This window comes from Zootoca vivipara, chromosome 4 (assembly GCF_965207765.1).
Source record: "Zootoca vivipara chromosome 4, rZooViv2.hap1.1, whole genome shotgun sequence".
NCBI lineage: Eukaryota > Metazoa > Chordata > Lepidosauria > Squamata > Lacertidae > Zootoca > Zootoca vivipara.
Window position 1 is genome coordinate 51,172,391 of NC_142587.1, and position 13,662 is coordinate 51,186,052.

Below are 13,662 nucleotides of genomic sequence, written 5' to 3' on the forward strand. Positions count from 1 at the left end.
GGATCTACAGCAGGCATCCCCAAACTGCGGCCCTCCAGATGTTTTGGCCTACAACTCCCATGATCCCTAGCTAGCAGGACCAGTGGTCGGGGAAGATGGGAATTGTAGTCCAAAACATCTGGAGGGCCGAAGTTTGGGGATGCCTGATCTACAGTAATGCTAAAAACAAGAAATGAAGCCAAAGGGTGAGCTATAGACAAGCTGTGTGATACAATGAGACGGCTCTAGTGCTCCTAACTGCGGAGTGAATGCTACAGACAGTGTGCCTAAACAGCACCCTCCAATTTCTCTACCCAAGGAGGTAGGGTAGGTAAAGTGGTAAAGACACCACTGTTGGGAGAGCAGCTCTGTAGCAGCACATGCAAGAGCAGAAGGGACTTCCACAAGGCTCATGTGCTTGACTCCTCTCACATGGCCAGGAGAATGTAAGTGACAGCAGAGCTTAGTTTGACCATTAACTTGTCATTACATACGGACCTGAAACTCTGGTGGCGATTGTTGCTACTGTTGTTATTATTATTATTACTTATTGTATGAAACCCTTCCCATAAGGTAGGCTTCCTCAAACTCAGCCCTCCAGATGTTTTTGGCCTGCAACTCCCATGATCCCTAGCTAGCAGGACCAGTGGTCAGGGATGATGGGAATTGTAGTCCAAAACACCTGGAGGGCCGAGGTTGAGGAAGCCTGCCATAAGGCATCTCAAAGTGATTCCCAATACAGATTGGAAACAAACTTTGGTTTATTTGTTAGTTAACAAGCCAGCTCGTGGCTTGTTTAGAAATGTATTGCTAAGCCATGGTCTAGTCATGCAGGCTGGAAATTTAGCTAAGGCCACCCACTGGGATGGCTTTGAAAGGAGTTTGGAACGATTCATGGAATATAAGGCGATCAATTGCTACTAGCCGCAATGGTGGTGTTCTATCCCTAGTATTTCAAAGGAAGTAAGCATCTGAATAGCAGTTTCCTGGGAATCACAAGTGCTATTGCACCCAGCCCCTGCTTGTGGGCTTCCTATTGGCATCTGTTTGGCTACTGTGAAAAGAGGATCCTGAAATACATTCTTACCTGTATTCATTAGTATAATCAAAATCTTGTTTGTTATGGGTTGGCTTTAGGAAGTTGCATTCGATAATCCCAACTACACCTACTCCCATGTTGTTTGCCTGCAAAGGGGTGGGGAAAACATATAGACAGGAAGATATACCAACGTTTTCACCAAGAACACAATTTTCCAGTATTTTAAACAAATATTTATACAAGTATACAAGTTCCAGCACAAAAGATGCCAGAACAGGTATTCTTCAAAGTTCAATTGCTCGGATAAAGAACTTCTTGAAAATGAAGTTTGTTGTTTTAACTTGTAAGCAAGCCTCTGCTACCCCTTTAGAATTTCTACTTAAAAGTAAATGGGAGGTTGAGAAACGACTTAGGATTTGGAGCTAGGTATTGGGATAGATTGGCTTCAGAATGCTCAGACTTATTAGTCAAAGTTGGGACCTATACTCTGAATGGCAACATTCAACATGAAGCAGTTAATCAGAACACAGTGGATACACATACAGTTCTGTCCATTTAAGCATCACAGCGCTTTCAGTCTTTTGGGGGGGGGGGCTGTTATTAGGTTGTTCTTGTTTTTATTTTGATTTATGTATTTTGGATTTTTATATTGTGATTTTATCCTGTGAACTGTCCTGAGACCAACATGGTATAGGGCAGTATATAAATTTAATAAATAATAATAATAATAATAGTTACTTGCAAAGGGGGTAAATGGCTGGAAAGGAAAATGTGCAGTAAAGAAGGATGAGATGTTAATTCTTGATTGCACGAAATAATTCTCAGCCTTGTGTTTTAGATGTCAAAAACAGCCCTTGGCTGCCCCCAGGATGCAAGACTTTACTAAATGAGCTGCTGTGATGTCATTGAATGTTTACAACTTGCTTCTTTTCAAAAATTTGCAGGAAACTGTTTTGATTAAAATACAGATTTTCGTTGGTGTGGAAACCATTTTTATGTTTTAAATATTTAGGGGGGTTCTCAATTTTTTAAAATAATAGTACAGTGGAACCTCGGTTTATGAACACCTCGGTTTACAAATTCTCGGTTTACGAACGCCGTGGACCCATCTGGAACGGATTAATCCACTTTCCATTACTTTTAATTGGAAAGTTCGCTTCAGTTTATGAACGCTTCAGTTTATGAACAGACTTCCGGAACCAATTATGTTCATAAACTGAGGTACCACTGTACCAGCAATTTAAAGAATAGCTATCTTAAAATTAATCTGACTATAAGCATTTTAAACCTACATGCAGGTGTAAACAAAACCCCTGAAACAATGGCTCTATGTCGAACACACCGAGTTAAAAGGCTGCCCGTTTTTGCAGTTTGCAAAAGATTTGGGGCAGTTAGCTATTTTGTGTTTTTTGGATGGGGGTGAGAGTGGGGCAAGGCAAGAATTAGGCAGTACAAAGGAAGGAATAGAAGTGAAACAGAACATGAAGTAATCACTCTGTTTAGTAATTAATTTAAATATTTTAATGTTTAGATTGAGCAGATCAATTTCTATGCATCCTTGTTTAGGAAATAGGTTAACATACCAATGGATAATTTAAACTGCTGACTTAAATGGCAGTGCTTTAAATTCAGTCCGCCGTGCTTTGAAAATACACAAAAAAGGAATTTTACATCAACAAGACTAACTATAACAAGTTTCAATGAAAGTGTGGAAAGATGAACTATTTCTATATGAACTTCTCTCACCTTTTGCTGGTAGCCTACTCTTTCATAAGCCTTGATTAGTCTGTTTCTGTGGTACATCATCATTCCATAGTGATCTTTATTTCGACAGTTGAATCCAAAAGTAATTCTTACAGTTTTGGGCTTATTTGTGTAAGTTAGGGAAAATATCAAAATATGGTTCTTTTCATACTGAATGTTCATTCTAAACAGAGCTGACTAAAAAGATAATTCCACTAGCCCCCCAGAATGTGAAAGAGTATTAACCATTAATAATTATTTTGTATATAGTAAAATAAATATATTGTATTTGAAAATAGATAGGATTTTCTCAGAAAAAAAAACCTCCGTGATTACACCGGAGAAAACTCAGAACTTTCAAATTAAACTACAAATTAAAGGAAAGTTAGTTAGATAAAGCCTTTAATAAAGGGAATTTTCAATTTGTGAAGAAATATCTTAACATTTTTTCCTTTTTTACGAACAGTAGCAATGTCTGATATTGTATTGATTATCTTACTTACTAAATGGATCCAAAGCCAGTGAGTTTAGCCAAATGGAGTAAAACAAAATTTAGGAACAAAACACTATGCTTGCATAACATTGCTCCAACCCTAAAGCTCCAACCCTAAGGTTGGTGACAAACCTAAGACCAATTATGTCATTTAAAACTGAATATTTTATCTTATGGATCAGTTGCTTGTTTTCTTCAATACAGTTCTGGAACAACTGAGCTTACTTCTGTATGCATATTGATATTAAAATAAAAAGGGATTATTACAATTTTGTTCACTGACTAGCAAACTTTCAAATTCTAACCAGTGACCATAACCATTTTTTTAAAAAAGAACTGCAACTATTTAGCAACTGCTTTCCTTTGCTTGCTGCCACTAACATAGGACTCTTGGTCACTCAAATTCCACCAGTCCTAATACTTTTGTTGATGGACTTGCCTTTTGCCTTTCCAGTTCTGTGCCCCATTCTGTGGGTTAGATTGGACATTATCCTTGTTAGTTCTTACTATACAGTGGTGCCTCGCAAGATGAATTTAATTCGTTCCGTGAGTCAATTTGTTTTGCGAAAAATTCGTCTTGCGAATCACGGTTTCCCATAGGAATGCATTGAAATTTCTTTTTTTGCCCATAGGAACACATTAATTCAATTTCAATGCATTGTACAATCACCTTGGATTTTTTTCACCCATGAAGCAATAGCAGGTAGGCCTAAATGGGGATGTTTCTGCAACATATCATAAATTACACAAAGCTTCTTGCTTAAAATCATGCTTTGTAATCCTGAGCTGATAGTGGGGAGAGAAGTGAAGAGTCAAACGTTTCATGTGTATTAGGCCAGCCATTCTCGGTCAGCCTGCAGCAGCCCACAGTAATAAAGGATACAGCCAGAAACTTTGGCTTGTAAATATCTCGCTCTATGTGAGCAAGGCTTTTGGAGACTAGTTGCGTTTGTACTTTCTGTCCTCTTATAATTATTTGCATCCTTGGTTTTAAATATAAGATACTGCAATAAGCCTGAAAAAGGAAAGGAAAGTACATGGTTAATTTTTGGTACATTTTGCAAGCTAAAAGAAAGCAAGGAACAAGTTTTCAGCAAACCGTTCATACAGCTTGTAAAATATGTAAATTGGAGTTCTATCCAAATTTTGCAAATATAAGTCAAATGATATTAAGTAAGCAATCAGAACTCACATGGCACTTTAAACATGTGTCCAGATTATACATAATGTTAAGCACTGGATTCTGCATGTGTGTGACAGAACAGCAAGACACCGGCAGATACAGTGATTAGTAAGGTGTCTGCTGAATGTTAAAGAGAAAATTATTCAGTCCCCCTTCTGCAAAACCACCAGCATCAGAGAAAGTCCACCACAGTATACTTGTAGACTATTTCAGCCAGGAAGAATGCCCATTTGCACAGTGCAATTTCATTTCATCATCTTTGGCTATAAGTCTTATAACTTAGTGAAATGGAATAAATGAACTTTTAATTTAAGCATATTTTAACAGTGATTTTTTTTTTAGGGTCCGATGAGAAAAGACCAACTGCGATGATTCTGTATATAATACCATGTACAGACATAGTGGAGAATAACATTACAACCAATAGGGGAAAAAAATGTGAATAGTAAGCATTACCCGTAATGAATAGTCACTTTCAGGAACAATCTGATCTTGTCTCTCTTGCTTTTTATATCCTCTTTTCCCTGTTATTTCATCTAAATCTGCAGGAATCCTAATATCGTATTTATCCGTGTCAAAATCAAATTCTGTTTGTTCATTTTTCTCTCTGTGGAAGGACATTTAAAGAAACTTGAATTTAAACAATACTATATGTAAATACAGCAACAGCAGTCCTCAGTAACCAGTACCATCTAAAGTATTGTTAAACGTTTCTCTGAAGTTGTAGCTTAACAACTTCTGGAGGGCAGCCTTGATTTAGGGTATGCTGCTACATTTTAACTACATACTGTACTTCTAACCAGACAGGGAAACTAAACCAGAGCATCTGCACTCTGTTAGCAATGCCATAGCCATCTTAAAAACATAAAATACATTTCTGACTCTACAAACAGGGTTTCCTGAAGAAAGCAGTTCAGGCTAGTCAAGAGAACCCCATTTGTTGTTTTATATGCTTATTTTACGCCTCTCATACACAACTGAGAAGTCTGTCTATTGGGTGTTGATAGAATATTAATTATCCTGAAATCAAAGTGGAACCAAATCTATGTTAACTTAAGTCTTTGTCATCTGAAAGGTATGGCCAAAACAGTCAACTGACTTGAAGAGGGCAAGGAGAAGTGGCATTGTCATAAGCAGAAAGCATAATGGCCAAAACCTTTTAGAAACTTTGTATACTTGCATATACCAAGAATGCTATGGAAGAAACCTGGTGTTTGTCCTTTAACCATTTGCATTCTGGGATATTCAGTTGCCATCAATGAAATGGGAGGCTATTTAGCATCTTCCAACTATGCATATATATAGTCTCTTAATCGTGCTGAATTTCACTTTTGTGAATATTATTTCCCTCATTCTGCTTTTTCCTCCTTCATTGTACTGTTGAAATTTTTAATTGTTAAAAATAAAATACTGAAATTGCCTTAAGCTTTATATTGCTTGAGGGACATGTCTCATGCTATAATATCTTAGGAAACAGGGAAAATGCAAAGCCTAGTGTTCCTTAGATTTCAGCATTGTTAGATACTCCTTGAAAAGTGGCAATAGCTGGAAATAATCCTAAACAATTTCGCCTTTAGCATGGGAAGAATACATAGCTCTCTAGTCCCATGATGAATGAAAATATGGATAGGAAAGCTTTAATTTCTGCTGGTGAAAACAGCATGCACGGTAGAGAAGTTGTGCACATTTATCACTAGGGAGAGCCATTTCCCTATCCAGAATATACCTGCAATTTGGGGAAAATATAATGTAAAAAGTGGCTCTTTCATGGTCTGCAATTATAAAATTTGTTTCAAGGGAACGTATTTTAGACCTTTGAATCAAAGTTAATTTCCATGTTCACTTTACTACACTAAAAGCACATGGTGAAACTTGCCCCAAGACTCAGATGGGCCTGTGTTAAGTGGTTCTTGGGAAACATGGGAGTTCATCCCAGATTGCTTGATTCATCCATTATTAACATTAGAATTTGAAGTAAGGTAGATGGGGTAAATAAATAAAATGTGTCCTAAAAGAAATATATACAATAAAGAAGTAACATGTAATGCTTTGTTTACCACAGCTTAATCCTTATCAATTTTGTGCAACCATATCAAATTAGCGCACATCAATGCTGCATTACCAGCTCAACTATTAACAATGGATTTTCTCTCACCTTCGAAGGTTCCAAATAATTATTCTTGTTCCTTTTTTCCCTATAATGGCATCAAGCTCTGCAAGCAGTTCCTCTTCAGTAGGAAAAAGAGAATGTTCCAGGATAGCCTTCAAGCTGGCTGCTGATTTTTCACGTTTCATTACTTCCCGTATGTTATATTAAGGAGTTGGCATATTTAAGAACTGTTAAACCTTGCTCAGATAGCTTATAGCCTTTTCCATCTAAATCTCTCCTGAATGAATAAACCGCTAAGCACTTATTGTGCGGCTGCCACTTAAAGGTCCACCCCATAACTATCTTACTGTTTCAATCAAATTAACAACTGGTCATCTTAAGTCTGTGACCGTATGGCAACTTTAACATTACCATGTTCCTGAAGTAGTCTGGAAATCTTGGCTCACCACCAGACCCTACAGAGGTCCCTAGCTCTCCAAGAGACTAAATACAACCACAATGAAATATTTAAAACTGTGATCCTATGGTGATCGGTTATGTGTAATTATGTTGTTACAAATCATACTGCATATAATTAAATGCAACACATCTATTGTCAGCTTAGTCTTTTAACCTGCCTTTCATGCTGCATGCTCCTATTTAATATCCAAAGCAGGAAAACTGTAGAATACTTTTCTAGTTCCAGCCTTAGGGGAAAAACCCTCATTTTCTGCTGCTGCCGTTTACTTCCTTTCAACCTTACAATTTTATGTCATAAATTTATATGCTGCCCTTCAATGTAATTTCCCCCTGGCAGCTTACAATAAAAAAACTAGAGACCCGAAACAAAATGTTGCCGAGAGGAGTGCCCTGTTGATTTTACAGCCAGCTATGTTCTCCTTGGGGACGCGGGTGGCGCTGTGGTCTAAACCACTTGAGCCTAGGGTTTGCCGATCAGAAGGTCGGCAGTGCGAATCCTTGCAATGGGGTGAGCGCCCATTGCTCGGTCCCAGCTCCTGCCAACCTAGCAGTTCGAAAGCACATCAAAGTGCAAGTAGATAAATAGGTACTGCTCCAGCAGGAAGGTAAACGGCGTTTCCGTGTGCTGCTCTGGTTCACCAGAAGCGGCTTAGTCATGCTGGCCACATGACCTGGAAGCTCCCTCAGCCAGTAAAGCGAGATGAGCGCCGCAACCCCAGAGTCATCCGCGCCTGGACCTAACGATCAGGGGTCCCTTTACCTTTATGCTCTCCTTGGCATACTCCATTCCATTCCATCTCCCACAAAAGCCACTGAGCAGCCTGTGGAAACGGAGCATGCTAAATCATCATTGGCCTCTTTCTTTTTGGAGAGGTGGAACACTTTTTCCTATAGTGGTACCTTGGTTCTCAAACTAACAACTGTTCCAAGAGTCCTTTCGACTCCCTAAACGGTTCGGAAAACCAAGGCGCGGCTTCCGATTGGCTGCAGGAGCTTCCTGCACTTGAGCAGAAGTCGCATTGGACGTTTGGCTTCTGAAAAACGTTCGCCAACCGGAACACTTACTTCCGGGTTTGTCATGTTCAGGAGCAGATTTGTTTGGCAACTAAGCCGTTCAGGAACCAAGGTTTGACTGTACTTCTGAGTTCCGTTTTATTATATATAACATGTGTCTTTAGAAGAGGCTGCAGTGATTGTTGGATTGCGACAGGTGTAAATCACTTGACATCATTATGTCAGGTAACCAAGAAGTGGGTAGTCAGGCCCACCTGTCCAAGCTGGCGTGCAGTGAGTGGTGGTGGATTAGGATAAGGTCCACTAGTCAGATCCAGTTTGCCACCTGTGATATATATGTTTAGAAGTAGAACAATAAAATCATAGAACAAAAAAATAAAGCCTAGTAACATAAAACTAGTTAACATTAATCTCTTCAAGAGTTAAAAGTCTGGGAATAGAAACAGCTATTCATCTGGCACCGAAGAAACATTAGCATAGTCCCCAAGCCAAGCTTATGTGGTGAGAGACTTAAATTCTATTGGAATACAGTACTGTACTGATATACAACTACTGCCCAGTATATAGAAAGTAATGCTTCAATAAGAGATCACCTTGAGAAACAAATATCCCAGATACAATCTACCACTTGCGCTTCAAAATCATCGAAAGGATATGTTTCTTGTTGAATGTTATAATGGGAACAACTACATGTTCTGCCTTTGTAGTTTCCAAGAAGGTTTGTGACAACATGCCCACACTCATGTTTTCTCCGTTCTTGGTGAAAACAATTGCATCTTTCCCCAGGCGCATCGATCCTGATTTAAATCCATTTCCATACAATCCAACTGGAACACGGCCGTTCAATGCAACTTTGTCGCTGAAGCCAAAGCTGAAACACATGAGTTTGAAAAGATGGAAGATGGGGTAATACTTTTCATGGTACCATGCTGCTTATGAGAGTTGATTTAAATCAGCAGTTTCAGCTACTCAAATCTGTAGTGGAGGTAAAATATGCCAGTTGCTGTTCCAAAACTGTATTCTACTTTCAGCTTGAAACATTATGTAACACTTTATTCTCGGCTAATTAATGTTTTGAGAAATACATTGTGATAATCATGCTGCAGAAAAAAATGGTATCTGCTAGTGCACTTTACTGGTGATGTAGACAATCTACCAGGTTGTATGGGGTGTTAGGGGTGGGGTGGGAGACACGCTGTGCTCTTTCTAGGGTAGTTTGCTTTGAGTTCCCACCCTGCTTTTGGCTCTCACCTGTGGCTCCTACAAGCTGTAAGCATGTAACAGCGACCACACCCAGGTAACAGCTTTGACTGGCCTGTTAAACCAGGTGAGGGTAGCCGATGGGTCTCAAACCCTTGTTCAGTTACAGCTCCAGCAGATTGAGGAAACGAGAACAACAGAGATAGTCAGCAGCACATATACATGGCATTACTACTTAACACGCAGCACCCTGGATCAAGGCCACTGCATTTGCACCTGTCTCATTGTAAAATACATTTTAGACCATGCAGAAGGGCCGGTATTAGTTTTTCATGGGGACATAATCACATAATTGCGAATCATTCAGGTTTCCTAAACCTGTAGTACAGTTAATAGCTCTCCACAACAATACGTTTGGTGTCCTAAAAATCCAACTTTCTTACATTATACTTTTACGAGCATGCAAATCAAAAGCCAGAGACTACACACACCACTAAAACTTTACCCACCTCAACATCTTATGCAACTTGTCTGCATTCATACCATTTCCATTGTCCATGAATGTTAAACATGTGTTCTCATTTATAACAGTTTTGTCAATCCACATCTGTTTTGCATTCACATCAGGATCGTAGGCGTTATCTGAGAATAAAGAGAGGTGCAAAAATTAAGAACAAGAGTAAACACAACAGATTGTGCTCTGGGTTTTCTTCTGGGTTTCCACAAGATGGTGAACGGACTGCAAATCTGACCGCTCCTGTCAGATTCAGCCCTACAAAGCTAAGGGGAAGAACGCAAGGGTCCACTCCCACTACTGGTGATATAGGCACGAAATACATGCAAGTGAAGTGTGGATGGAATTTACTTTAGAAGACAAGTTAACTAATGAGCAAATAGGATGAAAAGACTACACCCAGCTTTTGCTATGCCAATTCAAGATTTTCTAAAATAATCAACTTGACCTGAACTCTATTTGAACTTGAACTTAACATACAGTGAGCGGTCTCACTTGACTTAAAATGGAGTATAAACCTGAGAAGGATTACAATAATATCTAATGGAAGAATACTTTAAAAAAAAATTCTCTGGGGAAAAAAGACTGGATTGACTCTTTGGAAACCATTTCATTTTTGGGAAAGAGCTTTAGAATTCATTACCTGGTTAAAAATCAAGACCAAAAGAAGAGGGTTTTTTCTTCAATTAGATTTAAAATAAAAGGTACAAGAAAGACTTATTATATTGGACATTTAAAAAAATATTATTCTGATGTTAATGGATGTTAAGACTTGAATATATAATTGTTAAAAATTTATATCTGTGAGCAATGTGGGAGGAGGGAGGGAACAGGATGGAAGACTGGCTTTCTCTGAATTTGGTGGATGTCCTTGACAAAGTTTTGATAAAGTTAAAAATAGCACATTGTGTGGTTGAAATTAAACTCTACAGAGGAAGTCAGGAAATGAGGAGAGAATTGACCCCCTCGGTTTAAATAAAAAATGGCAGAAGTAAAAATCTCAATGTTAAAACAAACCAGCCAAGCCGCAATGCAAGATAATATACAGTCATACCTCTAGATACGAATGTTGCGGGTTGTGTACAACACGGGTTACGAACGCGCTGAACCCGGAAGTAACGGAACAGGTTACTTTCGGTTTCGGCGGTTTGCTCATGCGCAGAAGTGCCAAATCACAACCTGCGCGTGCGCAGATGCAGGTTGCGTACTGCTCATGTTGCGAACGGGGCTCCGGAACGGATCCCGTTAGCAACCAACTGTAAAGTACGTTTTGTACGATTTAGATTTTAAAAGTTTAAAGGAAGGTGTTAAAAAGGCAGCTGCTAAAATTCGGAAAAATAACAATCCAATCTCAGAAGCTCTGAGCCAATTTAAAGAGGAGAATGCACGAACTACTAAGGCAGGAATGGTAGAGGGACGAGGTTTGCTGAAAATACATGGGAAAGTAAGAGTGGTTCAAAATAAAAATGGTACCCCATGTGAAATGATCTGGGAGCCTTTGACAGATACCTGTGTGAAAGGATTTGGGAGGCTTTGTCTATGATAAAGAAGAACAAGGATGGGAGGGCAAAAAAACATTATGAAATGTGGTGGCAATGTAAAATCATTAAAAAGGCCTGGGAAAAGACATATAAAGATTGGAAAGGAATGTGGAAAATGATTGTTGTTAAAAAAATTGAAGTTATGATATTGAGATGTACAGGTCTTGACGGATTTATCGAACGAAAGACTTTGTTCCTGTACATAAGAGTGGATGCCAGGCCAAGACTAGCCAGCTCCTATAGAAGGAAGAAGCCTCCGCTAAAGAAGGTGCTCATCTCGCGTTATTGGCTGAGGGAGCCGGCGTACACAGGTCATGTGGCCAGCATGACTAAGCCACTTCTGGCGAACCAGAGCAGCACATGGAAACTGCGTTTACCTTCCCGCTGTAGCGGTACCTATTTATCTACATGCACTTTGACGTGCTTTCGAACTGCTGGGACTGAGCAACGAGAGCTCACCCCATCACGGGGATCTGAACCGCCGACCTTCCGATCGGCAAGCCCTAGGCTCAGTGGTTTAACCCACAGCGCCACCCGCGTCCCTGTAAAAAAAAGGGGGGGTAGTTTAATGCATATATTTTAAACTTTATGTATAGATTTTGACATTAGTATAACTTTTAAAAGTTGCTTTTAGTAGGATGAAGAATGTTTAAAATTGGATTATTAAGAATATAAGGTTTTAAGGACATGCGTGAACGAGTTCTAAACAATGGAACCAAGAGGGGGAGTGGAGGGAAGACAAGCAAAATTATGGTTTAAAAGATTTGTTGATGTTGTGTTTTTTTCTTCTTTGTTGTTATTTTGGGGAAATTAATAAATTGTTATATAAAAAAAGATTGTGCTCTGTACTCCTCGTGAGATCCATCTGCTATAACAGCAGAGTCAAGGTCTTGGTGGATGCAAGCAATTTTATCCTCAAAATGCTTTGCAAACAAGTCACAGTGAGCTACGGTTGGTTCTCCCACCTCCTTTGGGCCAGCCTGTAAAAGCCTGTACAACCCAGAAAAGCTCTGCCGGATGACATAATGAGCATGCAATGGAGGCAGCAAAGTATGCCTTCTTTGCTGCCTTCACTGCCACTAGGTAGGCTCAATAAGGAGCCCTTACCAGTGTTTGGTTGCATTCATTTGGATCTTTCCTCCACTTGCATTCAAGCTTGCTTCCTCACCCTAAGCTCTGGAGTATACCAGAAAATGTGTCCTGACTCCGTCAGCATTCAGCATCACTGGATGCCAAAAAGTTTTTAGCATTATGAGAGAGGGAGAAATTTTTTTTCTCTATCCACTTGCTCCATGCCACAGCTGGCAAGTGAAATATAACAAGTTTGTTAAATTCATAACAAAATATATACAAAGCATACAAAGGATGGTCAATTCAGGAAGTAACAGCTCTAGTTCAACAGCCTCAAGCAAACTTTATTACATTGCAGGGGGTGTTTATTTAGAGCAGGTGTAGGCAACCTTAGGCCCAAGGGCCGGATGCGGCCCTCCGGCCCGCAGACGGTCCAGAAATCAGCGTGTTTTTACATGAGTAGAATGTGTCCTTTTATTAAAAATGCATCTCTGGGTTATTTGTGGGGCATAGGAATTCATTCCCCCCCCCCAAAATGGTCCAGCCCACCAAATGGTCTGAGGGACGGTGGACCGGCCCATGGCTGGAAAAGGTTGCTGACCCCTGATTTAGAGAGATGACGCAGCAATTTTATTTTATTTTAAATCACACATTAGGGTCTTACAGCACAATCTACTCAGAAGTAATCCCCACTGAGTTTTATGGAGTTTGCTCCCAGGTAAGTGGTAATGGATTGCAGCTTTAGTTTGTTAAAGATGTAAGAACCAGTTAGAAAAAACTGTTCCCATGTAATACATCAAACAAGTGTGGCGTTGCCTGCAAAAATACAATGTTGTTCACATACCTATAAGTTCAGCTGCAGCACTGAAAGGCCAGGTGTGACTGGTTGAGTTTGTGTGCAAAAATTTTGGACATAGCTGAAACAACAGAAAGTGTACATGTTAAAATCAAAACAATTAAACTTCTAAGTACATGCATCTGCAATATATACTGTATACAGATGCAGTGTTGCAACGCAAAGCAGTTAGGAAGTTTTACTTTAGATAAACCATCACAAATATACAACAACACCAAAATCCATAAAAGAGAACATGGTAGAAGAGAGTTTGGATTTGATATCCCGCTTTATCACTACCCGAAGGAGTCTCAAAGTGGCTAACATTCTCCTTTCCCTTCCTCCCCCACAACAAACACTCTGTGAGTTGAGTGGGGCTGAGAGACTTCAAAGAAGTGTGACTAGCCCAAGGTCACCCAGCAGCTGCATGTGGAGGAGCGGAAATGTGAAGCCGGTTCACCAGATTACTAGTACACCAGGC

At 39.6% G+C, this 13,662-nt stretch overlaps 1 protein-coding gene across 2 annotated transcripts in view; it reads right to left on the reverse strand.

Moving 5' to 3' along the window:
• The window catches only part of MORC3 (MORC family CW-type zinc finger 3), a 30,759-nt gene that overhangs the window by 7,313 nt on the left and 9,784 nt on the right, over positions 1–13,662 (reverse strand). For both annotated transcript variants that reach the window (XM_035116018.3, XM_088668753.1), the window contains exons 2-9: positions 13,191–13,263; positions 9,730–9,862; positions 8,677–8,891; positions 6,593–6,740; positions 4,894–5,044; positions 4,138–4,269; positions 2,765–2,884; positions 1,067–1,164 (exon numbers count right to left, since the gene is read on the reverse strand). In XM_035116018.3, coding sequence (XP_034971909.1) covers positions 1,067–1,164; positions 2,765–2,884; positions 4,138–4,269; positions 4,894–5,044; positions 6,593–6,740; positions 8,677–8,891; positions 9,730–9,862; positions 13,191–13,263 — 1,070 coding nt within the window. The remainder of the gene's footprint in view (positions 1–1,066; positions 1,165–2,764; positions 2,885–4,137; positions 4,270–4,893; positions 5,045–6,592; positions 6,741–8,676; positions 8,892–9,729; positions 9,863–13,190; positions 13,264–13,662) is intronic.